The 27504-nt window shown below is 42.0% G+C and overlaps 1 protein-coding gene across 5 annotated transcripts in view; it reads right to left on the bottom strand.

Moving 5' to 3' along the window:
• The window catches only part of ST6GALNAC3 (ST6 N-acetylgalactosaminide alpha-2,6-sialyltransferase 3), a 244704-nt gene extending 218318 nt beyond the window's left edge, over positions 1-26386 (bottom strand). For 4 of the 5 annotated variants that reach the window (XM_081914682.1, XM_081914681.1, XM_081914683.1 and 1 more), the window contains exon 1: positions 3639-3931. In XM_081914682.1, the coding sequence (XP_081770808.1) occupies positions 3639-3656 (18 nt within the window). In that variant the 5' untranslated portion in view covers positions 3657-3931. Of the gene's footprint in view, positions 1-3638; positions 3932-26263 lie in introns of those variants that run through there. The other variant, XM_081914684.1, reaches the window with a different exon arrangement.
• Positions 26387-27504: the final 1118 nt, after the last annotated feature.

Genomic DNA, 27504 nt, shown 5'->3' with positions numbered 1-27504 from the left:
GCAAAGCTCTGGCATTTCTGGCAAGATATTACCAGAGCCCCTTCAAAGAGGCTAGAGACTATGCACTATGCACTTCTCAGCCAAAATGTGCAAGGGGTGGGAAGGGGTGCAAGGGGTGTAAACAACTTTGCTGTTTCACTGCCCTTTCCTACACCATCGTCTGTTGCATTCTAAGATTTATTTTTTGCTTGTCTTGCAGCTGAAAACATCATGGAAACACAGAAGCCAGCCATCATAGCCTAGTGCTATACCATTGCAATAAAACAGGGGTAGGCAACCTAAGGCCCATGGGCAGGTGTGGCCCAACCGCCTTCTCAATCCTGCCCACGGATGGTCCGGGAATCAGCGTGTTGTTATATGAGTAGAATGTGTCCTTTTATTTAAAATGTATCTCTGGGTTGTTTGTGGGGCATAGGAATTCGTTCACCCCCCCCCCCAATATATATATTGTCTGGCCCACTATATGGTCTGACGGTGGACCGGCCCACAACTGAAAATGGTTGCTGACTCCTGCAATAAAATCTGTCAAAAAAATAAAAAGCCCTTCTTGGAGAAAAGCGATAAGTTTCACTGGAAAGTTTGGGTGGGACGTTTTTGTAATCAGGGGGAGCAAAAAGCCACCCCATAGAATGTAAACTTGGTTTTCATTATTTGGAGCCAATTCTGTAAACATTGGAGAGAAGTTATTTGAGATCACTTTCCTTGAGTGATGTTTAACTGGAACAACACTGCCGCTTGCCTTATGGTGTGGCTAATCTCCCAGTATCCCTTCCTCCTTTTATCCTCACACCCTCCTGCAATAACAAGATTAGGCATTAGCCAGGCCAATACTGGTTTGGTTACACAATTCCTGCTTGTTAAGTCTTTTTCAGTGAAGGAAAATAATAGCTTGGGAAAGTACTATCTTGATAGTACTATTAAATAATGGGTGTGGGGGGTAACCTATAAGATCTGCAGAGAAGACCTAAACTTCTATATCCAATAGTGGCATATGAAAAGTAACTTTTAGACTGTAATCTATACCCACTTATTTGGGCGTAAATCTTACTGAACTCTACAGGGCTTGCTTCTGAGGTGACACATTTAGGCCTGGCCAGTTCACTCCCCCCTGTCAGACTCCTTCGAGAGTGCTTGGGAAACTGAGTTGTTCATCCACTTCTAAAGGTACTTCTGTTTATTTTAACCAGTTTCCATAACGTTTGGAAACTTCTTAGAACAATGTAGCAGAGACTAAGCCAGTGGCTCTGGTTAACCTTTCCGCATCTTCCTGATAGCCATCTATATAATTAAATTAGCCCAGAGCCTTAAAAGCAAGGGGATTAGCTACTTTTGTGATGTCTAAGAATTGCCTCTGGAAGAGGGGAGGTGGGGAGAGTAGAAGTTGGTCTGAGCAAGATCATCTTTCCAAGTCTGATAAGAATCCTTACATATTATTCTAGGTATTCTAGGTCAGGTGAGAACATTATGAAGGCACAGAAACTAGATACACATCCTTGCTTCTGTTTGAAACATAGGAGAAGGTATCTACTTAATGCCAAATGCGGAATGTGGACAGCTCAAATTCAGCATCACATTTTGGCAATGCTTTGTTGCAAGGCTGCTTTCCTCCAGTGGGCCTTTTGGCTCAGTAGGTAAGGGTGCCTTCCTATTAACCCTGAGACTGCGGATTTAATGCCTAGTGAAGGTCGACAGCTCAGTGGCACAGAAATCCCCGGGTTTAATTTCTAGTATTTTAACTTCTAGTATTGAGGTTGGGGTGGGGGAATACCCTACTTGCACAAATAGGAGTTTGTTTTGCTCTCTTAATTCTTGTAATGGGGAGGGCAGGCAGGCAGGGTCAGTCAAAGCGATTCTGCTGCCTGGGGCAAAGAGCTCCCACTTCCACATGCAGAAGCTAACTAGGCTGGCAGTGGAGTCTTGTTTCACAGGACAGAGTGTCCCACTGGAGAGTCACAACAGGCCACAGGCCACTCCCTGCCTCCCAGCAAATGTTCCTTGAAGTGGCTGCCTCCCTCTGCCCCTGGGGAAGAGGGCAGGTTGCAGGCCAGATGCAAATGTGCTACAGGCCCATGAACTGGTGATTCCTCACCCATGATGTAGTCAATTACGCAGGCCAATGGTCTGACACAGAATAAGATTTCTTCCAACTGTGTAGTTATTGCCATAAATGGAACGGTGCTTCTTAATGCGATATCTTGGAAACAGACACCTTGGCATATGCACTAATAAGGACTTCAAGAAGTTGGGCATATCTTAATCTTAGGGCACACTGTGAGAAGCAGAACCTGGATAGTTCAGCTGGTTAGAGTGTGGTGCTAGGACCGCCAAGGTTGCAGGTTCGATCCTCATACAGGACAGCTGCATATTCCTACATTGCAGGAGGTTGGACTAGATGGTCCTCAGGCTCCCTTCCATCTCTACAATTCTATGATTGTGAAACCATGTGAAACCATGCAAGGCCAACACAAGACTATTGCTGGCTGCATTTTCTCATTCCGGGAGGGTGCTTTTCAAGTTTGGGGGCTTCCGCGCAAAGGACAGCTATTACAATAAACAACTCTGAGGAGCTGAACCAAGCAGAGTAAGGAACCTTGGGGGCTAATAAGAAGGGGCAAGAATAATAAGGGGGAAGGACTTGCACAATCAGACTAGTGTGAGGCCATGCATGCATTTACAGGTAAAGCAAAAGCAGAGACTTCGAAGCCAGAAAGAAGGTGCCTCAGGTGGCTGTGCTGATGCGTCTTGTGAGAGGCAACTAGTGTTCTCTCTACCCCTCACTTCTGCCTCCTGGGAGGCCCACTGATCCACATATACCACCACTGCTATATTTATTTGCATAGAGGCCTGCCCACGTCCCTGTATCTAAAAGAACTGGGTGTAAAGGTGATAACGACCCAGAAGGATGTCCTGCTGCCTGTAGGCAGCGAGGGAGGAAGCCAGCCAGAAGATGTTTTGTGGAGTGGAGTTTGACCGTCTCAAACAGATTAAGGACAGGTTTGGGCTCTGCTGAAAACTGAGGAAGGGGGAGGGGGGTCGGCGCGTGTGCTTGTGGAGCAACTTGTACGGTTGTGCAAATCTGCAAGGAGTGATAAGTTCTGCAGCGTCGGTTCCCAAAGAAGAGAAGAGCAGGGTGGGAGGGGAGAAGAGGAAGAAGAAAAACGTCTCCGGTGTTTTCACCGATGGAAGAAGACGACACCCTCTCCGGCCCAGTCGAAATGCTGTTTCTCTCCCCACTGTGGCTCCTACAGCAATTCCTAAACCTAAACACAAGAAAGTCAGGCAGGCGAAGCCGGCGCTTCTCTCCTTAGCCTAGCCTATCATTGCTGCGCACAGTCCTTCCCTCCCTCTTTTCCCAACACCCGCAAGCTGCTCGCCGGCAGCTCCAACAATGCAAGGGAAAAAAGGACAAGAATGGCAGAGGAGGAAATGAGCCACAGCTGGGCGATTCTGAATCTCTCGGTCTTTCTTATTCCAGCGGGGCTGGAGGCGGGGGTTTGGGGTGGGGATCAATGCTCAGAAATGTACAATTACGACCAAGCTGCAGCAGGACCATGTAAGGACTGCATACACAGAGCAGCAAACGGGTTTCTCTCCCTCTCTCTCTAACCAAGCCATTCAAGCAACAGATAGAGGTTTACCTTCAAAATGCAGGCCATGTTCTTCCCTAGCCTTCCTCAGCCCGCAAAGCAGAAGGAGATCTGCTTTGTGAGTAACAGATCCAGTCTGAGGCAGGAGGTTGGCCGGAGAGCTGCGGAGGGGTGCCCGTGCCTACATTCCTGGAGATCCAGAGAAGGAGCCACAATTCTTAAGATCCGTTAGTCATGTTAGTCTTTTCATGCCCTGTTTGTTCCACCCATCAGCTTCTGCCACTGGCTGCAAGCCAGCCCAGTACCTCCCCTCCGTCACATGACTGAGTTTGATTCATGGCTCTAGCTGGGGGATTTTATTTTTTTCAATTTAAGAGGGAAAGGCTCAGTTGGATGCTCTCTCTGCCTTTACGGGATGCGAAAGCAAATCTGCACTGTGCAGATGTTCTGGGTTTTAGAGAGTTGCTCATTAAATTATCTTTCCGATCATTCCAGTATTTTTTTTTAAAAGGAACATTTCTCCGCTGCGTTGGTCAGTTTACAAGCACAAGAGTGTTTCCCAGTAGTTGAGGGGTCACACACGCAGACACAAACACACACATACACAAATCAGTCATCTGCAAACATTTATTAAATGCCACGCTGCAGTCTTTCCTCGTCAGGAGAACAAACTTTCCTTTGTCTGAAAGTCCTGCAGAACTGCCTGCGGTAGAAAGAGGCTCACTCAGTTCTGACTCAACACACACACGCCGGATCGCTTTGCCCTGAGTGTGTCTCCTTATACAGTATGCTGCTGTTCTTACCGGAAAGAATACGTATGTAAATTCCATTCCATTTGTTTCCAGGAAGCTCGGAACCTATCCTTGGGAAATATGTGGATAAATAAATGTAATTTATGGATAAATGGCATAAATACTGTAAATGGAACTCGTTTACGAAGGATAGGTCCTGAGCTTCCTGGAAAGGCAACGAAAGTGAAACGAAAGTTATTCCATGATTTGCTTATCTTATCACCTGACATTTAGGGTGAATCCAAACTGCTATCTGCTCCACAAGACTCTTTAAAAGAAAAAAAATGTTGGTTATTCGAGTCCTTTCTGTATTTGAAAATGCTATAGGGAGACTTTTCCTGGGGGTGTCACACAGCTGTGTGCTACCAGTGAGAAATAGCCTTGTGGGAGAAACATCCAAGCAAAGTCTCTCACATAGAAAAACTTTATTATTTATTAAATTCGGATACCACCCTCCGTAGATCACAGGGCAGTTCACAGCATATAAATGCAAGTTAAAAAACAAACAAACCAGAACATAGTGGGTAGGTTCCAATTCAAAGCACAACTCCGGTGCTGCCCAAAGGATTGGGAATCCTTGGAGTTCCTCCCCACAAACACACACTTTTGAACTGCAGAGACACACACATGCCCCCCAACTGTTTTTTTTTTTTTGCCGTTCTTTTTATTTATTCATATACATAAGAGTACATATCCTGTGCTCTCAGAAAATGTCATTGCGGCGAACGTCAATATAAAAATCTTTTTGAAGACCATTGCAAACATTACAGATTATCAAGAACCATGAGCCCAAAGCATCCTCTCTGATGCACAGAACTGGTCACATAGTTTTTCAGGCGCTAGTCACTATCTGGCTTTTCAAAAATATAACTTGTCTTTGTTATTTATTTAATAAAATAGTTCACATGGCGCCTTTCATTTCAAGAAGAAATGCCAAGGTGGTTCACAAGCAACATCTTGCAGTAAAATTAACTCATTTGTCTATTATTATTATTATTATTATTATTAAAAGTTCAAATATCCACCCTGAATAAAATAATGTTACAAATTTAGTCTCACTAACCAGAAAAAGCGGAACTGGGTATTAATGGCCATAGCAATTCCCAGGTAAACAAGTACATTTTCAGTGGGGGTGGGGTTTCCACAGTCATAACCTGCCTGATGTCCAGGGAGTGATCATTGCAAAAAGTAGGTGCCACCGCAGAGAAGGCTCCATGGAGTAGGCCATGGCACAATGGTGCTCTTTCAGATAACCAAGTCCTGAAATGTCTAAGACATAGTAAACAACCACTAAGACCTTTAACTTGGCTCAGTTGCTAGCTAACCAGCTGCCAGTGCAAACTCTTTCAGCGCAGATGTAACATGTTCATGGTAGGAAGCCTCACTGAGCAACTTAGCATCCACCTTCTGCTTCAGCTACAGATCTGAATCTACTCTTAAGGGCAACCTCACATAAACTCTTTTTTAAAAAAGGCATCCTAAAACAGACAAAATGTTCTAAAAACAGTTACCGTTAGAAACATTATTTCATTCAGTGATCTCATAGTTGCCGGGAACAGTATTCTTCAGCTGCCAAATGCCTGGGTAAAAACGTAAATGTTTCAAAATTCCTCCTGAAATTTCATAATGCTAGAGACAAGCACACCTCACTAGGGAGGGCCATCCAGGAACAATAAACAAGAGCAGAACAGGCCTGTCATGAGTCAACACCAACCAGGGATCCCCTAGTGGTGGCACCACCAACAACAAAGTCTCAGTGCAAATGTGTATAACATATGGATAATAAATGACGTTAAGGGTGCTGAGAATTGTAGCTTTGAAAACCACAGTGCCCAAAATCTGATGGAGCTTTAAATGTGCTTTATATGTATGGTGCTTAACCAGCCAGAACAGGAGGTCAGGCTTCCTGTTGGATTATTGGCCCAATCCAGGAGGTTCTCTTTATCTTCTTAACATGCTGTGTGGGCCACACATCTCTATTCTAAATGTAATTTTGTGTGTGGTGACTTCTGAATCAGAGTGACTTCCGTAAACCAGGCTAAAATTCTAGTACTTACACATTGGAAGACAAAAAACAAAAGAACTCAAGCAAACTTTAATCTCTGGCCAGGGAGCCTGCCCAGGAAGCTACCCAGTTAATCTGTTTTTCAGGGATGGTGGTACTGAAACAATATAAGAACAAACAGCGATAAAATCTTTATAATGTAAACCACAGCAATCCCCACCTAAATGACAGCGAACACTGGTTTTATTCAGAGGTTTAACTCAGAGCTGTACTACTCAACAAATGCAATTGTCCATCCTTTCTGATAATTTTTCTTTAATTAAAAAAGTTGTTTGTAAAGCTCTTTGGGGTCCTGTAGAGCCTAATGGTTATTATTGTTTACTCTCCATAAACACTAATAGGAGCTATTTGTAGCTTTATTAGGTCCCTTTCCTGAAATTTATTAAGATCTCTCAAGGCATTGCAAGCCAAACTGCCTAGAAACTAATTCCAGCTTTCTTGAAATGAAAATACACAACATCCCACCAATGCAACTGGTTATAACATATGGATAAAGGTTAGTTAAAGGTTTGGTCTGATTTATGGCTTTTATTCCACTTTAAAAAAAAAATAGAGCATAGGATGCATAGGATTAGTCATCATGACTTGACTTCAGAGATAATTTTTCATGCTTTCTGATTATTCTCCTAGTCCCACATTTGATGTTGTTATTGTGTATACAGGCCTGGTATCTTTAGGTACACTTAATCACCAGTATTCTACCTAGTGAGCCTGCCCCCATGATCCCCATGAAGTTGGATATATTGTTTAGAAAGGGTTTAACTGTATTACGTGTGCTTAAGCATCATTGATTTCACTGAAATATACTTGTGCAAAGCCATGCTATTGCCTATTGTCCAAAGGCAATAATAACCTTAGTAATAATTTTCCTGGCTAGTGCTTGTATTCAAATACCTAAAATTTAGACCAGAGCAGTCTTCTGGCCATGCTGTGTGAATTCATTAACTGTAATGTTTTCGTCACAGCACTTAACAATTGCTTACCCTCAAGGGAGTTTTATTCTGCTATTTTCTCATTTTACTACATTATTTGATACTATATGCTGGTTTTCTCTTTTTATTTTTAAAGAAAGCTTGCATGAATAAACTGTTCCCTCATATGTGATTTAACTATGTCCCAAACATGAGTCAGATGAACATATTCACTGTCATGTAGTGGTTAGCATGTTGGACTACGGTCTGGAAGACCAGGCTTCAAACCCCTACACAGTCATGAAGCTCACTGTGTGAGCTTGGCCAGTCATAAGATGTATGCCTAACCTACCTCAGAGGGTTGCTGTGAGGCTGAAATAGGGTGGAGGAGAACCATGTATGTCACCATGAACTCTTTGGAGGAAAGGTGGGATATAAATATAACAATTAATATGAGAATGTATTGCTAAAATAAAGAAAAAGAACAGCTTGCCAACATGTAAGTATAAAAATAACTGCACTAAACTAAAAATAACTTTCAAAAACCAATGAGTTTAGGTCTTGAAAACTCATTGGTTTTTGAAAGTTATTTTTAGTTTAGTGCAGTTATTTTTATACTTACATGTTGGCAAGTAAAACATGGACCACTTATAAAGGCCATCTCCAACTCCTCGAAAGATTCCATCAACGGTGTCTCCAAAAAAATTTACACATCATTTGGGAAGACAGATGAATTAATATCAGTGTACTGGAAGAAGCAAATATCACCAATGTTGAAGTAATGATTCTTCAACATCAACTTCATTGGACTAGTCATGTTGTTTGGATGCCTGATGCTTATCTTCCAAAGCACCTACTCTATTCTGAACTTAAAAATGCAAAGCGTAATGCTGGTGGTCAACAAAAGAGGTTTAAAGACTGTCTCAAGGCAAATCTAAAAAAAAATGTAGTATACACACTGACAACTGAGAAACACTGGCCTGCGAGTGCTCCAGTTGGAGAACAGCCTTTACCAAAGGTGTCATGGGCTTTGAAGACACTCGAACTCAAGACGCAAGGGAGAAATGTGCTAAGAGGATGGCACGCTTGGCAAATCCACACCGTGATCAACTCCCACCCGGAAACCAATGTCCCCATGTCCCCACTGTGGAAGGACATGTGAATCCAGAATTGGCCTCCACAGTCACTTATGGACTCACTGTTCAAACCATGATTATGGAAGACAATCTTACTTGGCTACAAGTGATCTCCGAAGAAGATATAAACAAATAAACAATACTCATATTATAGAGATAATATTTACATATATTATAACCTTTAAGATTATCTGTGTGATAAAAGGCAAGATTTATGCTTTTCAGAAAAATTGGTGTAATTCTGTTCCAACAGAAAATGGCCCCTCCATGCATCTATTAAAAATAATTTATGAAAGAGGTTCCAAACGCCTTTGAAATTATAGGTTGAGTTCCTTACTGTATTTCTATATTTAGCACATTTCCCACAATACATCATCATAAGAGATCTCAGAATGGGGTACAATCCATTAGAAAATCAAATTCAAGGGGGGGCCACCAGGGGGCGCATTGGAAGTTGGCCGACAATAACATCTCTCCAACCCACACGAGGTAATTAAAAGGCTGCTATGGGAAGTATGCAGCTTTCCCGGGCCCCCCAAGGTGATGGGGGGGACTGCCTTGCCAGCGGTGTCCATAATTCACCCCCGGATTCGAAAGAAGGGGGTGCGGACACTTTGCACAAGCCCTCGTGTGAAGTTGGCTCTTCTGACGCTGTCTCCAATTAGCGCACTGGTTCGCTTTGGCTCGAAATATATAATTGGAAATACATAATTGGAAAGAAGCTAAAGCACATACATCAAGCGAAGATTGGGAGTTAAGACTGCTGATTAATGGATCTCTGTGAGCGGAGCGACGAGCGGGACAAATAAATCAAGTGATGAACCACCATTAAAAGGCTGGTATGTCTGGAGTGAAACGGAAAGGGGGTGGAGGAAAAAACTTTTCTTTCTTTTTTGCCTTATGTGAGTATTAATAACCCTCCACCCCAGAGAGAAGAATCGTTGCAATTTATTAATCACAAGTAGGAATTTAAGAACTGTGTGGAGTGAAAACAAAAAAAATTCCTTCTGTGTGGAGTGAATTATTGTTCAAAGAGAGGATTGGTAAACATTGGAGAACAGAGGAAAGTTTTATGACGCAGTTTCAAATGGCGTCTCGCTAAGACAGGCTTGCCTAAGAAGGACGGGAGGAGGAGGACCAGGATCATCGGAATGCGAAGCATTTTCGGAATGTGATCTAACCTGGCAGAGCCCTCTGAGGTATGTTTGGCAAGCCTGGGGAAATCAACGGACAGACTGAGGGAAAGTTTTTTATGGAGGTGTGGAATGGCATCTGTCCTTATGTGATATGATTTTTGGAGAGTGTAAAACCCACACAGAGGATGTTTGTTTTCAACCCGCTTGTGAAGATTATCAGAGATCGCAAAGAAAGGAATATATGATAACAACAAGAAGATGAGGAAAGTAACAAAGAGACTATCTGGACAGAACTGGATAGAACTGTCTAATTAAAGCAGTAATATAAGTGATGTTTGGACCCCTTTTCGGAGCTTGAAGTATGGGTACCCCCAACAAAAAATTAAAAATCTGGCTGTATAATCTGGAACTAATGTGATTTGGAAATAATGTGATTTGATTGGCCTGTTAATAAAAAATATATTTTTTTAAAAAAGAAAATCAAATTCAAACAATCACAATAAAAACTATTACAAAACTAGAGCCGACCAATGTATCAAATAATCTACTGTGATTCCCAATTGATGAAAAAAACCACATCCCCATTTAAAAGAACTTATCCTGCTTTAGAATCAGTTATTTATAATAATCCTCTTCCCCATTATCTGAAGAAGAAGAAAAAGCAGTAGTATTAATTTCAGTAACTTCAAATATACTGTTATAAAAATTAATCTTCATCTAGATAGTTCTATTCTTCTGTAAAACTTCTTAGGGACATTTTGGATCTGTATCACAACTCTTTTGGTTTGAACTAACTTCAGCAGCATAATTTCTTATCAGAGAAGGATTTCAAAAAGTCTCTTCTGTTATCCTGAAATGAGTTTCCTATCTAAAGATTACATTAGGTTTTTCTTTTGATGTATTTGTTTAATCTCCATATGTTAAATGGGGTAAATCCTGCCACATTTAGATTTAAAGTAATTTAACTTTATCCCTGTGTTCCCTCAGTTAAAAATAAATACTAGGGCTGTAGGGGGCGGGAGTTGAAAGAAAATAGAAAAAAAAGGAAAGGGGAAAATATCAGGAAGAGAAACCAAAATCAAGAAGGTTGAATAAGTGTGTGTGTGTGTTTGTGTGACAAAAAGGTTTACCATTCTCCATCCCCTGTGCATATAATTCAGTCTGTACTCCATCCTCATCCTCTGTGATAAAGGTATAAAATAGCTGATCAGCATTTTTTTCGTAGGGGCCACATAAGCATCCACTATCAATGCCTCGTGTCTTTTTAAAAAACCTTGAAGACTTCTCTGTAGCTTTTAATTGGGAGTTGTAAATAAAGGTTCCTTGCATAGGTGTGATTAAACAGTTGCCTATTCTGGGTTTTAGTTCACTGTCGTCAATAGTATAGTAATATGTCTTATGTGCAAATTGGCTTTGAAGCGTCTTGTAAGCCATTTTGTAGAGGATTTCCTCAAAAATCTCTCAAATAAGGTAGAAATAAAGCTTCCCAGAACATTAAACAATTACATGGGTAGAATGCATATAACATTTAATAAACAAATAAAAACACATCAACTATAAAAGCAGCACGAGCAAGTTAGCTAAACGTCTTCCTGAAATGGGTGGCCTTTGAAGCCAATATCCTAAACAAAACACAGTGCTAAGAAGAGAAAATTCCATTTGAGATTTGCATTTCTTGAGTGATGTGAGGCATGGAAGGGAATTCTACTGTTTTGCCAGCTGGCTGTTTGGATTAAATGACTGTTCCTACAGTCTATTTGCTTCAGTGTTTCTCTCAAAAGTTAGACATAAGAGAACCTAACTTCAGAATGATGGTGTGTTACTTCTTTCTGAGGAAAGGATAGCTGGGTCATGAATGCATAAAGAGCCTCCTTTGTTTCAAGACAGCGAAGAAATTTAATTATCAGCTAAGTCAGCCTCAGAATGTTCGGTGTAGACTAAATTTTCACGACAATGCAAGTGGCATGATTAACATTACACACAAATAATATATTTTGCTATCAGGCTTAAAATTGCAACTAATAAAGCTGACCTGCTTAGAAAAAAACAGCTTGAAACAATGTATCTGATTATTTGGACATAATATATTGTATCTGACCAAGTTATGGAGTAGTAGGTGCATTGCAATCAACAGACCTAGGTGCATTGATTTCAGTGGTTCTGCTTTGAATATGACGTAGTTGGATACAATCCATCTTGCTTTGTAAACACTGAAAACTGACTACCTTAAAGGTTAGGTTGTGTTCACATGTTATTTTTTGTGCAGTTTTTTGAGATAGAGGAAGCAGCCCTATATGTGAATAAGACACATCGTTGTAAACATGTGAATAGCACAGTTACACTCATCAGAAAATTGGTGCTCCCTATCAAGTATATGCGGGTGGTGCTGTGGGTTAAACCACAGAGCCTAGGACTTGCCGATCAGAAGGTTGGCAGTTCAGTTCAAATCCCCGCGACGGGGTGAGCTCCCGTTGCTTGGTCTCTGCTCCTGCCAACCTAGCAGTTAAAAAGCATGTTAAAGTGCAAGTAGATAAATAGGTACTGTTCCAGCGGGAAGGTAAACAGCGTTTCCATGCGTTGCTCTGGTTCGCCAGAAGTGGCTTGGTCATGCTGGCCACATGACCCGGAAGCTGTACGCCGGCTCCCTCGGCCAATAATGCGAGATGAGTGCCGCAACCCCAGAGTCGGTCACGACTGGACCTAACGGTCAGGGGTCCCTTTACCTTTATCAAGTATACATCCTATGTCACATGAAACCAAAGGAAAAATGCTGACTGACTGACTGACTGACTGACTGTCAGAGTAGCAGAAAATGGTATGCAGTAGCCTGAAGCCTGAAAGGAAGCACTTTACACTGCAACAGTTCTGTTGCAGACCTCCACTCTAATCATCACGTGCCATTAGAATGAATGGAAATTTCTCATGTTAAGATGTGTATGAAATCAGAAACTTGGACCATTCACATAATATGGTAGGAATACAGCCCTACTGGGAAAATAATAGTCTGATTCAGTTGGACTTACTTCTGAGTAGGTGTGTATAAGATTGTACAGTTAGTTGCTTCATAAGTTGGAAATGTAAGTTTAAAAATAGTCTGTAATTTTCTGAAGGCACTGAAGCATATCTGAATAAGCTCTTATTATTATTTTTGAAACTCCCCAGTTTTCATCTTATCAAGATGTGACAGCAGTATGCCTAATGGTATGTTTTATGCTTCCGCACAGCATCGGCAATAACACATTTTATAGTTCAAGATGAACTTTTAGATAATTAGAATTGTTAAAAAAAAAGTAGCTTCCAAATTATTATTTTAAATAGCATTAGGAGAAGCATGGCAGCCGCAGAAGTGTAAGCCTTGCTAAGAAAATGAAAGGCAAATCCTGCTTGAAACAGGAGTGCTCAACCTCATGCAGAGAGAGATTGTGCCTGTGACTGATTTTTTTTTAGGAAAGGGAGATAGTTATGTAGCACAAGTACCTTCCACTTGGAGTACTTAAAAACTCATTTCCACCCATATTATTCTGTGTACAAACATGGGATCTTCTAGGCTCCTTCTTCAAGTGCTGAAAGGTGCTCAGCGATCTAGGGCATCCCATGAGCCATAAAGGGCAACAACAACAACAAAAATAATAATTGTGTAGCAGAGTGGACCCCAACTTCTACTGCCAGTGAATCCATCAGGTATTCTGCCTCCCCCATGACATATCTAACTAATCACGAAGTCCCTAAGCACCGGAGGGCCTTTACCCTGGCACGATGTCACACCCTCCCCTCGGCTGTCATTGAAGGTCGATTTGGGAAGATTGCTTACTCAGAGGGACAATGCCCCTGTGATTCTGGACAAACAGAAACAATAGAGCATGTGCTTCTCCAGTGCCTATATTATAGAGACATTTTTTATTGGCCTCATTTCCCCACTACTCCATAAGTACCCAGGGTGCACAGGACAATTCTATACCCCCCTGCTGCTTTCAGATACCAACTCTGCTACAACATACAATGTTGCCAGGTTCTGCATAGCAGAATTCAAAATTTGTCGGATGATGACCTGTGCCACAAATGAACACTCATATCAGAGTGCTCTGCAAATTGATAGCCATAGCCTTTTATATACTAACCTTTTATGCTCTTCCACTTCCGTTTAATGCTCCTAACCCTTCTTTTAGATTCTTATAGTCTTTCATATATACCTTCTGTTTTAATAATCTTAGCTTTCCAAAACGTTTTGCAGATTTTAAATGATTGTTCCCCACCCTACTTATGCTGGTCTATGACCGTAATAAAGATTTGATTGCGTGAGTGAGTGTAGCAGAGTGTTGTACTAAGACCGGCGGGGGCGGGGCGGGCAAGATTTAAGTTCCATTCAACCATGAAACTCACTGGGTCACTGATCACTTTAGGATTTTATTGATTTATTAGACTGCCCTTCATCATAGGAACTCAGAGCAGTTAAATTAGGATAAAAACAAGTAAATAAGTAAAATAGAACAGCAAAACAATACCTTCCCCCTTCCCAAAAACACATGTAAAGGCTATAGAATATTAATCAGCCCAAGGCCTGGTTGAGCACCCCTTCAAGCTCCTTGGATAAAAGTTAGAAGAGAAATGTTAAGAACTAACAAAGGAGAAGTCTTCCATGGGGTCTTCATGATCAATGTGAGGTGATATGCTGGGGGTGGGGGGCAGGTACATGGGCTATTGCCCAAAAGCAAACTTGGATCATCGGCTAGGTTAACTAAGGGAAGCTCACAAACAGGAAGTTTTCTGCCTGCCCTGTCATCTCCTCAGAAGCCCACACAGCCCTGTCCGTGTTATTCAGGAGGGTCCCTGACCCTGTAGAGAAACTCTTTGGGACACATGTGGCTAACAGGAAGAGGGGAAAGGAAGGATGGGGAACTTTCCTTCTGTGAACTTTCTTAAGTTAACTTCCTGCCAATGAGCTACCAGCCTAAGTTCAAGGTGCTGGCTGTGCACCTTGGACCCAGGATACCTGAAAGATAACCTCTCCCCTTATACACCCAGTCAATAACTGCTCTGTGCAGATGCCATCTTATCATGAGGTCCGTTCCACACACTGTAGGAATCGGGCCTTTTGTGTTGCAGGCGCTGTCTCTGTCATATTTTCAGCACCTAGAGAAGGCCTTCCTCCTTCAACAAACCTTCCATGTTGAAATCGTTCCCATTCTGTATCAGTATTGCAACTGCTTTTTAAACTGTGTTTTTTTAAAACTGACATTTTAATTTTATTCCCTGTTTTTCACTAGGGGAGGAAGGGCAGGATATAAATTTAATGAAAAATAAATAAACCTACCAAGCCATTGAGTTTAGTATATTTTATATAATGTTTTTCCAGCCTATGTTGTAAGCTGCTTTGAGCAACTGTAGGGGCATAAACATTTTTGAATGAGTGATTGAACAGAAGAGAAAGTTGAGTAGGCTCCTATAGTTGGTAGAACATGACCCATAATCTCAGGGTCCTGGGTTTCAGCCCCATGTTGGGCAAAGGTTTCCTGCACTGCAGGAGTTTGGACTAGATGACCCTCACGGTCCCTTCCAACAATTCTGTGATTCGATTACATGGGCCACTTTAGCAGCACAATGAGGCATTTTGATGCCCATAGTTTCCTTCTACTGGTGGTGAATGCCAGCAGCATTTAAGGCAATCAGGGCCGCTGAGAAACAAGGAGGTGGTATCAGCATGCCCTGGGGAAACCCTGGGGTTTTCAGAAGTACAAAAATGTCTCTTTTAAAGGCATACGAGAGCAAAATATTCAAACAAAAAAGAGCAGCCCAATAAGTAGCCATGGGCTGTAGACTGACTGTTGGGAAGGAAATGTAACTTGTCACTGAACACGCTGCAACATTTTGCTGCAGGCCTCACCTGTTGTATATACCTGACAAATCATAAAATAAGAATTTTGTTTAAAGCCTTATTTGACCAGAAACCATAGTGGGATGGGGTGGGGGTAGATGTGTGTAGCCCCAGGCAAAGATAGCCCTACACACTGCCTTTAAGTGTCTGAAAAACTATCATTTCTGAAATAACACTGCCTAACTTATTCTGTTGGACAGAGCTTTGCTTCAGGCAATTTCTTCAAGGTCTTTCTGGTCTCATCTGTGTGGCTTTGGGTGCATTTGCACACTCACTGCTCACAGCTGTTTCTGTGTTTCTAACCTGAATTCAGAGATGTATAGTGGCAAAGCAGCAGACTTTCAGGAAAGACAGGATACAAAGCGAGCATTGGGTAATTATAGAGTTAAACATTGGCCCAGTTGTTATGGGTTGGATCTAAGACTCTACCCTGTAGCTTGTTTATGTGATTACTTTCATTAGCAGCAGTTAGCAGTGAGGGACAAGTCCATTGATTTAAGTAGTTCTCCTCTCACTTAACAGTGCAATCCTATGCACGTCTCTCTGGAAGTAAGCAACATTGCTTTCAGTGGGACTTACTCTCTGGTAAATGAGGATAGGATTATAGTTCTAGTTGAATGCAGTCACACCTTGGTTGATGAACTTGAAAGTTTTGGCTCCCAAACACCACAAACCCGGAAGTGAGTGTTCTGGTTTGCGAACGTTCTTTGGAATCCGAATGTCCGATGTGGCTTCCCCGGCTTCTGATTGGATGCATGAGCTTCCTGCAGCTGATTGGAAGCTGTGCCTTGGTTTCCAAACATTTTGGAAGTCAAACAGACTTCCGGAATGGATTCCATTTGACTCCCGAGGTACCACTGTACTACCAATAAACACCTTTCCACTTCACTTTGTGCTTTATGAAATTTTGTATTATGCACTAGAACAGTAATTAATAGCCAAAAAGGTATAGTAAGCCAATGTACTGGTTCAGAAATTGCATCAAATCATGTTTTGGTCTTTCACATTTTGGCAGAGTTTGAACTGGGTTTTTGGTCCTGGATTGTAGATAACCTACGCTTCCCCAAATCATAATTTACCCAGTTCAGACAAAATTGCAAGCTAAATTGATGTGGAGGAGGAAAGATGAGTATGCAAGAGAAGGAACGGGGGGGGGGGGGAGGGAGGTGTAGGAAGGTCAGCAATGGGACTGATCTTTATTGTCCGAAAACATAGTTCTGCCATTAGTTTGACCCAAAACACAGCCTGACTAACTGTAGCCCAAGCACTGTTATTTCTAACTCTCCCACAAAGAGCCTTTTTAACAGTTTCAGAATAACACATGAAAATGAAGCTATATTGCACAGTCAGGCATTAGAAAAAAATGGCAGCCATACAATTCTTTATTATATATATTTTTAAAATGCTTAGTTGTATTTATGTCCCATTTTTTTAAAAAAACCATGCTAAGTTGTTAATTCTGTCCCATTTAAAACAAACAAACAAGCCACCTCTCAGAACAAGGACATTGGCAGCGCCAATAGTTTCTGCAAGGAAAAGCTGGGTTCCAGTTGGAAAGGTAAACTGCACAGGCTTTAGACTGGCATCTAATTTAACCAGAATGGCATCAGGGTAGAATTGATAGATGGAAAGCCGACACATTTCTGTCCAATCACATTTGCAAATGGAGACAGAAATGACAAGCATTATCCTAAGGTGCAATGTTGTTGTTTTAATGCAGCCCCAGGAGACGGTGCCTGAGGAATGTCAGCCCAGACCTGTGAATCTTCAGAGCTGACTCACACGGCCCATGAGTGACTTCAGTGACATTTACATTCCTGTAATGTGGCTGCTTTATTTTTATTTGCTTTACAGAATGCTGTTTTCATTTCCATTGCTCAGAGCTTTTTTTTTTTAATCTACCTAGGACAAACACCATTGCACACACAAAGCTTACAGCAAAGAGAAAAATGCTAATGTCAAATTCAAACTCTACCATTATTATTATTTAATGCACAGACAAGGCCAAGCTGGCTGACCAAGCGACCATCTGCAGCAATATTTTTAGCAGTGGGTGGGTGTCGGGGCTTGTCAGGATCAGACACAAATGGCACCACTCAAAACAACCCAGTGTATGGGTTCCAAGGCTACTTCTTGTAGGGGAGGGAATGGGTCGATCAGTAGGCATACCCATATTCCTGCTTTATTTTTTGGGAAGTAGCCTGTTGACATTGGTAGGCAAAGGCACATTGGCAGAAGCAATGGGCAAGCGTGCAGATGACTGGCTGTAGGTTGCAGATAGCTAACAGGTGGATGGATGGCTCTGCTACCATTCTTGATCTGCCACCTGAGTCCAGGGGCTCACCTAGGCTCATAGTAGAGCTGGGATTGTTGGTTTTCCCAGTCACTTGATTCCTCCAGGGCTGATTGGCTGCAGCTTGCCTTACTGCTGCCAGCAGGGGACGATGGAGCTGCAAGTCTCAGGTCATCTAGTTTCTTCGTGACTCAGAAAATTAAGTAGGTGGGCTGGGCTCCGGCTTTGAGTCTACTGTGGCTGGCAGACTGCCATCTAGTCTAAAAAGTGGGCCTTTTCCACAGCTGCATCAACCCTCTGCAACACGTTCCCCTGTGCAATCCAATAAGCGTCAACTGTGACATGTTTTAGATGCCTATTAAAAATACATTTGTTAATTTGGGCATTTCCTGACTGTTGATTTTGCTATTGAATTACTCTTTGTTTTGCTTCAGTGTACTGATTCTGGATTTTTATTGGGATATTGACAGGATGTACCGTACTTTGTTCTATCTTAATTTTGTGATTTTGTGATCTTTGCTTTCTACATTTCTGAGGGTCACATGACAGTGGTCAGTGGGGCCAGAGGCAAATGTGAGCAGAACAACCTTTGCACAGTAGGCCAGTTTCTACACACAGCCCTCTATTGTCCTCCATCCAAACAAGATGCTCTATCAGAGTTGAAGGACACATTGTGGGTAGGGAAATTACTTGGGGTGCAAGGCAGGGCCAGCGAGTGATGTATGACCAGGGGAGACCTCTAAGGGCCAGAAGAGAGGCCATATGCAGTTCCTGGGACTTCAGAGAACCTGGACTAGAAACTGGTTCAATAAACAAATAACATTGCCAGGGATCATGTGATCTAGCCACATGAGGCAACCAAAGTTTCACCAGGTATACTGGCTGCATAGCTTTGTTGCATTGTCACCATTTTACCTACTGCCTCATTGCACAACTTCCTAGCTTCATTTTTGCATCCAGCTGTATTTTTTCTGCATACACTGTGTACACTGATTTAAAAGTCATCCCCTCTCTACTGGGAATTGCCATGTTGAAACTCATAATTCTAAGCATCCTTGTCAAACTATAATCCCCAGGATGTTGGGTGGGGCTGTTTTGTTTTGTTTTTTGTTTTGTGAAGGGCAGGAAGAAGCCACAACAGTTGCACTGGTATAAAACTAAAACGAGGCTGTGCACACATTATCGACGCAAAATACAGCTAGGTTGTTCTTTTTCTCAACTTGGGTCGAAGCTGGTTTGGGGGGGGGATGCATCAAAATGCAGTATTTTATAAGAAACAACAGGATAAATGCATGGATTGCGACTAACATATTGTACACGTGGCTTCGCAAACCAGTGGATGCAGGAGTGTATGCATAGCCTAAGCCTGTAGGTTAGATATGCCCTTAGACATTTTGAAAGAGCCTTAAAAGGATGCAGCAGATGTCCTTTCAATTAGGAATGTGTGTAATTAGCACCTTTAGGGAGCATGCCAATCAGGCAGATTCTCAAAAGTTTTCATTAACTCATGACTAACTACTTGCATTCAATTAAGAAGGCACTGCTCAGTGGAAAAAAGTTTCACTTTGAAGTCTCCTGCAGTTTGCTTCCTTTCAGCCTTGGTTAACTGACCAAAGGCTGCGCACAGCATGTCGCATCCTTCACCGGGAGCCCCAGAGACACTGCAGAGGAGCCTCATTTGCATCAACAAAAAAGGGAATAAGGGCATTGCTGAAATACAGCAGCTAATTCATTCTGAATCCGGACAGCAGCTTCATTTGTAGGCACTTCCAAGTCCCAGGGCATTCTGTGGCTTTGACTAAAGGTCTCATTGGAGATGCTCTTTGAAGGGAAAATGCATGCCACCTTGTTAGCTTAAGCGACACCACGAGGCATTGGGTCAGATTTCCACAGCAGAGATTGTGCAGAACTGTAGCTTAAACGTATGTGGATATTGCAAGCAGAAACTCTGTGCATTGTTATTATCCAGTTGATTTAAATGAGGATAAGTAGCAGTTAATAGCTGCTAAAGGTAGTTCGATTCTGTTAATTTTATCCTTTTCTCCTTGACGGCTAGTCTGTCATTGAGGTATGATGTTGATATTATTGATGCTGGATACTGGCAAGTGTCTTGTTGGTATGTTTCATTCTCAAGTAAACTTTTCATATGTTTCAAATAAATTGTAGCTGTTGGAATATCGATGGCATATGACAGCATATTATTTTCATTTTTGGTTCTATTTCACTTAAATTGTCTTGTGTGAACTGCTTTGAGCACTATGTATTTGTGCACAGTGTAGTATATAAATGAACCAGATCATGGCTTTGAACTCTGATCATTTGCCTAGATTGGTAATGTTTCTTTTATTTTAATGCCTCATTGTGGTTTTATTAATTTTACTATTCCACGGGAGTTAACTGTAAAAGCTTTGTCATTCCACAGTCTTCTATTGTTCTGTTCTGAGCTTTTGCTCTGAAACACCTTCTGATCAGCACTGGTGATTTTCCACAATATCTACAAGGATAAGTTTCAGCTAAATCCATGTAGTCTGCTGCCGACAATGTAAGGCTTGGGGCTGGAAGAAGCAGGACACCGCCACAAGGTGCCAAGCTGCGCAACAAGGAGATGAAATCTTTGGTCCAGAGAGTGAGTTGAACACTCACTTTATATTGTAAAGGACCCCTGACCGTTAAGTCCAGTTGCAGATGACTCTGGTGTTGCAGCGCTCATCTCGCTTTACAGGCCAAGGGAGCCGGTGTTTGTCCACAGACAGTTTTTCCAGGTCATGTGGCCAGCATGACTAAGCCACTTCTGAAGCAACGGAACACCGAAACCAGAGCAGTGCACGGAAACGCCATTTACCTTCCTGCCGAAGCAGTACTTATTTATCTACTTGCACTTTTTGGCGTGCTTTCAAACTGCTAGGTTGGCAGGAGCAGGGACTGAGCAACAGGAGCTCACCCCGTCACAAGGATTCGAACCGCTGACCTTCTGATCGGCAAGCCCAAGAGGCTCAGTGGTTTAGACCACAGTGCCACCCGCTTCCATTGTTTATACTGTAGAAGCAACTTAATGGTGCTTTGAAACTTAGTTTGTAATGGCTTTCCCAAACTCCTTTCATAGAACCGGCACCCCATCCATGATTGAATATCTGGATTCTGTGATTTCATGCCTTGGTGCTATGTAATTTCTACTTTCATTTTAATGAAAAGAGCACAATGGATGAATTCATGTAACCAGAGCAAAAAGAAACTACCGGTAAGAAGAGGAGCATGAAAATCAGGCGTTAGTCTCTCTGGGCATTTCTAGAAGGCTCTTCACTCGTGCTGGTGACAGAAGAAAAAAGCTGTTTGTAGGCGCTATTGTGACTCAACAAAGTCCAAAGACAGAAAATAGTTTCTTCTTTTTTCTTTGAGCAGAAGGCAGCTTGAAAAAAGGACTGCCTGCTTGTGATGTGCAAATGAATTTTGCTTTTGCCTCTGGTGAATGGGGTTTGCAAGTTTTGGCAAATTTGTTTCAAAACATGCAGAGGAAAATGTGGAGTCTACAGAAGCAGGTGTATACCCCAAGATGTGGTGCTTCTCTCAAGCCACCTGTAATTCTCCAAAACTAATATTTATAAACAAATGTATGATGCTGCCATATACTGAGACCATTAGTCGAATTAATCAGATTTTCTTTCTTTGGTTGGTAAAGTCTTTTTGTGTCCTCAGGTAAATAAAAACATTTTTCTAGGGCACATGATCTTTCCTTAACCAGCAATACTGAACCTGTGAGCGTCTAAATGGACACTACAACTGAACACTACAACTTTGTCCCCGTTTCAGACTTTAGCAGAAAGGAAGGTGGCCTGCAGCATAATGGAGAAAGCTGCCTGATTTGAATGGTAATATACTGCTGCACTCAAATAGCTTGTCATGTGGTGACAACTGCCACACGGAAGACTTGTTTTCCCTTTCCTTCCTCTCTGGGTCTTTTGGCTCCCAAGAGGTCATGAAAGAAAGTTGGATTCAAAGGAGAATACGTTTTTCTCCTCAACAACCAAAGTGAGATTGACGTTCCACATTTTGGGTTTTGTGGTTTCCCCACTGGAATTCGCCGCATGGGATTTCTTTCCTCACATGACAGAGCAGGAGTGTAGCCTTCCTGATCAGATTTAGCTTTGACAGTCTGAGACTCCCTCTTCGCTTTCAAGGACTCCCTGGAGTTGATACGCCCTTGGCCCATCTTAGTTCACAGCTGCAGCACTTTTCTTCAGGCGTTCGGCCCTGACTTCTCAAAGGCTCCTCTCTACATTTCAGCTCCCACCCTCTTATCCAGGCTCACTGTCATTAGCTTATATATAGGAGTTTTATCGTTGTCTGCTTAATCAAGGTTTGGGGAGTTAAACTGTGCCAAACACTGAACCCCTGGATTCAGCTTATATTAAATATATCTATAGAGCACTATGTAGATAACAAAGTAAGTTGATACATTGGTGCTGCCACACTCTGAACCTGATTCTTCCCCCTCCAAAACTGGCTGAACCCCACTTATCCAGACAGAAGAATCACCCACACACAGCTTGTTGGAAAATAGGCTTCAAGTTATTGGCTTTCATCCTGTCCTTTACCACTGTCAGGCACCTGTCTAGCACACCAACCACAACATCTGAATACAGATGAAAAGCAGAGACAAAATAGGGTGTCATATACCACACATTTATGGCACTATGCAGATATCAAACAGCACTCAGCATAGCACTGAAAATCTGATTATGTTAGTTCTATGAGGCCTCTAAATGCGTACATCACATAACTCACCCTCCCCACTCATGCCAAGCTTCCCCCTACGCATGATACCTTAAAGGTAAAGGTAAAGGTACACCTGACCGTTAGGTCCAGTCGTGGATGACTCTGGGGTTGCGTGCTCATCTTGCTCTATAGGCCAAGGGAGCCGGTGTTTGTCTGCAGACAGCTTCTGGGTCATGTGGCCAGCATGACTAAGCTGCTTCTGGTGAACCAGAGCAGCACACAGAAATGCCATTTACCTTCCCACCGGAGTAGTACCTATTTATCTACTTGCACTTTGACGTGCTTTCAAACTGCTAGGTGGGCAGGAGCTGGGACCAAGCAATGGGAGCTCACCCCATCGCAGGGATTCGAACCACCGGCCTTCTGATCGGCAAGCCCTAGGCTCTGTGGTTTAGACCCACAATCTTGCCCAATCGTTTCCTGCTTTCCACACCTGATCTAATTAAGCCCTTCTCAGGAGAAGTTAGTTTGCAACAGTTTAATAAAAAATACCCAGCCCTCCATAGTAACCACCAAAACGACCATCCTCCCACAACAAAAGGCCTAATTTCTCTGCAAACCTCAGTAGAGTAGCTTGCCTAACACTTCCTGTTGAGTCAAAGCTTCCCTGAAACACACATATCAGGGCATTCCACATAAGCTCACCAGAATTAATTTACATGTTTTGGATGGTACTCAGCAGACTTCTCACTTGTGGCAGCATTTCCTTCCAGATCTCACCTGGGTCTCTTCTCTCCATCATTTCCCCATCTTTTATATGGAGAGTTGAATGTTGCCTGTCCTTCACCAAGACCCACATACGGCAGTTTTTGTATTGCTCACTTTCGTTCTGAACACCTCTACAAAGCACTTAGAAAGCACAAGCCCGGGTTTGTTTGTCCCCAGAGAATTGCCACTTACAATAGCAACAGTATCTGAGTGAGAAAGGAATTAATTCTTTAAAAAACAACCACATAAAACCTTTTAACTAATTCCCCCCCCAGTTTTTACTTTCTTTTTGACACAGTTTTATACCCTTCTGGGATTTGGATAAGAATCCATTTATTTATTGCAATATTTCTTTTAAAAAAGTAACTCATTATCATTGAATGTGTCTCTGTGTGTATATATATGTTTGTTTATGTGTGTGTATACATACCATAACGTGCATTTTATACCCTTTTAAAGTTGTTGTCATTCTTGACACTCTTTTGTATTCCTGTATCATTTTGTGTATATTCTCTAGAATGTGTGGGGGGGGGGGTTAGTCCCAATAACGTCAGAAAACTATGAATAGCCACTACACACAAATAGCTTCCCATGTGGGACAACCCCCAGACCTTTCTCTTTTCAAGCAGTAATGGTGTGACCTGCTTTCTAAGCCACTGGACTTCCTGCGTTTATTATGCAGATAGTGATGATTTTGGTTCAATCCAACACTTTAGTCATTTCCAACCATGGTCTTTTCTCTCCCCAGTTTACATCCCAAACAAGATCTTATTTTCCAATCAATGCACACACCCAGACATCACATAATGATCATCCTGCTGGGATGACCCCCTCCCCCAGTAAGCAACTCTTGTTAGCTACAAGCAATTTGGAGTTTCAGCAATCCTTATCACATCTGTATTGTTGGCTATATTTGTTCACAAACGAATGAGCATGGTGGTTAAGAAGCAAGCATGGTAGGATTTCATGCTGGCTACTGCTGTTGTATATTATATTTGTCCATAATTCACACAATTTCTGGGAGGCAGTAAAACAGCCTTTCACCAAGTATGTATTTTTCATGTGCACTCTCCAAAAACAATAATTTATAAGCAAATGTTTGTTTCTTTTACAGCCCTCCTATGGTATTCCGGTGTCATAATTTATCCCAAGGCTTTCTAAGTCAGCCCCAACACAGTAAAAGATCATTAGAAGACACAACAAAACTTTTGTTCTGGCAAAACCAGTAAGAAGATTTCCTGCAGTACACATGCTGGCTAAATTAATTCTAGAACTAACGCATTAGGGGTATTTTATGTCCATGGCTCATAAAATCTGCCAACATTTGAAGCCAAGAGGAACAGAATCTGAATGAGGTGACAGCCACAACTTACATTAGAATTGGTTTACCAGCTATTATACCAATTTTATGAACTACATGCATAGCTGCAGCCTCTTTAACAAACTTGGAAATGACTCTAGTCTTTTTCAATCACAGGGATGCCAACAAGTGAGCATAAGGAGTTCATAGACCATCCCCAAGCCAGCGGTGGACCCAGACTCTTGGCTCTCATTTTGTAAAAAGGAAGTCAGCAAGAAATCTAAACATGGAGGCATCTAGAAAGCAAAACGTGGAGGCAAGCTTCTAAGAATCTGCTGTTGCTAAGGTCGCTTAATCAATCACTGTTGCTAAGAAACCAGAGGAAGAAATGCTGGGATCCAGGATGGGGGGGGGGGGTGTGCCTCCCAGAACAGAAGAAATCAGGACTATGAACTGTCACAGTTAAAGCAAGGGGGGCTGGTTTTCTGGTTTTCTGCATGCTTATTTTTCTTTACATCATCTGTATTTGTGGTTGAATATTTGTATATTGCTTTTTCTTCCAGGAATTGCGTACATTATCCTCCCCTCCCACTTTACAGTATATCTTTGCAACAGCCCTGTGATATAAGCTGGACTAAGTTAATATATGTACATAAACAGCAGTTCTTGCCAGTAGTTGGATGGATGCAGGGGCTCCAATCCTCATACAATGTACCATTGCCATATTTTCTCCCTCTACCCCTCCCTCTTGCACATTCTCTGTCTGTCTCTCATGCACATACGTTCCATTCCATCTCATTCACTTCAATGGAACAGGGCACCTGTGATGTATATGGCATAAGCATGGAAATGGGAATGATTCCTCCAGCCAGAATATTAGATTGGCAGAAACACAAAACAAAAGCCTCTGAAATGCTGCCTGTACTCTGGAATGTCTTTCCTAAAGAGGCTTGGTTAAATTCTGCCCTCCAGGATTTTGGGAACTTTCTTTATAAATCAACTCTTTCAGCTTCTCTTAGATAACTCATTTACTGCTATAATATTTTGTTTTTCAATGTTGACTCTGTTTGTGCTCGTCTATAAGACGTCTGTGTTTTAACAGTATTTTAACTGTGTTTTAAACATTTTGTTGGGCCTGACTTGGACCCTGGGAAAGTTCCTGCTTTACACTCGCCCATACCCATTTTCCTCTTCAAAAGCCTTGGCAGGTTATGCCCTTGGATATTTTGTTTTAAGAGCTCTGCCCTTTGTTTGTTCTTGCTTTATACCCACTCACAGTGCAATCCTCAGCATATTGACTTCATTGTGGCTTACTGCCTAATAAGTGTATTTAGGATTGCAGCCTTAATATGTCAGTGGAACTGGAGCTCAAGTCAATTCAGGTTTTCCTCCAGAACCTGTGGAGCATCTTTTTGTGCCTGGGTGTGACAGCCAGCTAAGCGCTCCTGAGAGAAAACGCAACCTCTGCCTGTTTGGGTCCTATGGGCCTTAGGAGGGATTAAAACGGGCAAATACTGGTAAGCCAATTTTCTTTAACTGGAACTGTACGTACGTATGTACATATGTAATTATGTATGTAGAATACAGCAAATGCTCCTAAAGAGCTAAATGCATAAGTAATTTGTTTAAAAGATTAACAAGGCAACAGTCCCCGTGACTATGTACAAAGAGTAAAATAAAACATTTTTTACTTGCAAACTTTGTAGTCAGTCCAGGTGGTTCTCTAATTTGCAGAGGTGCTGGACACTTCAGAGATGCTCCTTTGCAAATATTTTCAGTCCCAAAGTGGCAGAACAACCGCAGCAAGTGGCTGTATGTAGACCTGCAAGTATAATCCAAGAATAACAAATTATAACATATACAATGCCAGATATACAAAAAAAGGGGGGTCCCCACCCCCTTGCTAATTAACCACATGTAAATTTAGGCATGCATTTATATAAATTAAAATGACCCTATGCAGAGTGATAAGAGCCCAGAAATATTATCAAGTTCTTGATAATAATCGACTGAGGGGCTCCCCCTTTACAGTGCCAAACCAACTCATTCATGGGGGATATATTAGCAAGATCCATCTAAGTCAGAAGTGCTCTTGCACACAATCATATTTCAAAAACTGCCAAGGAGACGCTCATTTCAATAGGAAAAAACAATGGGCAAAGCATAAAAAGGAGTGCCTAGTTCCAGGACAAAATACTATTTGGACCATCTCTGGAGACGAAAAGTTCTAGTTGCTATTTGGAAGGAAGATGCTAACATCTGGACCATTATTCAGAGTGAGGCAAGCTGCTTAGATTAAGTACCTAATAATAAAAGAAACCACAAATGTGTCTAGGGGAAAAGCAGCTGTCTTGGAATCTCTGGCAGCCCCAACCTTGCACATGTTTTATAGTGCTGAGAGGAGACTACAAAATCCTACCATTTATGTAAAGGCTTAACGTTTCCTTGTTGAGACTCCTTCTGCCACTATAGCCCAATTTCTCTTTGGGATTTGGGACACAGGCCTCATTTTTGCACTTTGAATCCTCAAATACAATTCTGTCAGCATAATTCTTCAGTCTCCTGCAGTCTTGAAGATTTGTCTGGTACAGAAGTTCATCTCCAGTTCGCCATGGTGACCTCAGGGAACATATTCAATATTTCATTGTTAACTTCATTTTAGACTGGAAGCTTGGAAACTCAATTCGACAGCAGTGAGCTGAACCAGTTTGAGGCAGAACTATATACGGTATTCAGACCTTGCAGGTAACCTTGAGCTGTCTGTTGCTTCCTGAGAAAGTGAAGGAGTCCAACATGCTTCTAAGCTGTTATACTTTGTTAGCCTCAGAATCAGCTCAAATGCGAAAGCAATGATCTGTATGCAGTTTTCCATAGCAAACCCTTGCCATATATTATAGAAGACATGTATTCTCAGCTTTGAGGGCAGCAAGAG

The sequence above is a fragment of the Podarcis melisellensis genome (assembly GCF_964234715.1).
Source record: "Podarcis melisellensis genome assembly, chromosome: 6".
Taxonomy (NCBI): Eukaryota; Metazoa; Chordata; class Lepidosauria; order Squamata; family Lacertidae; genus Podarcis; species Podarcis melisellensis.
This window is presented reverse-complemented; position numbering and strand designations above follow the sequence as displayed.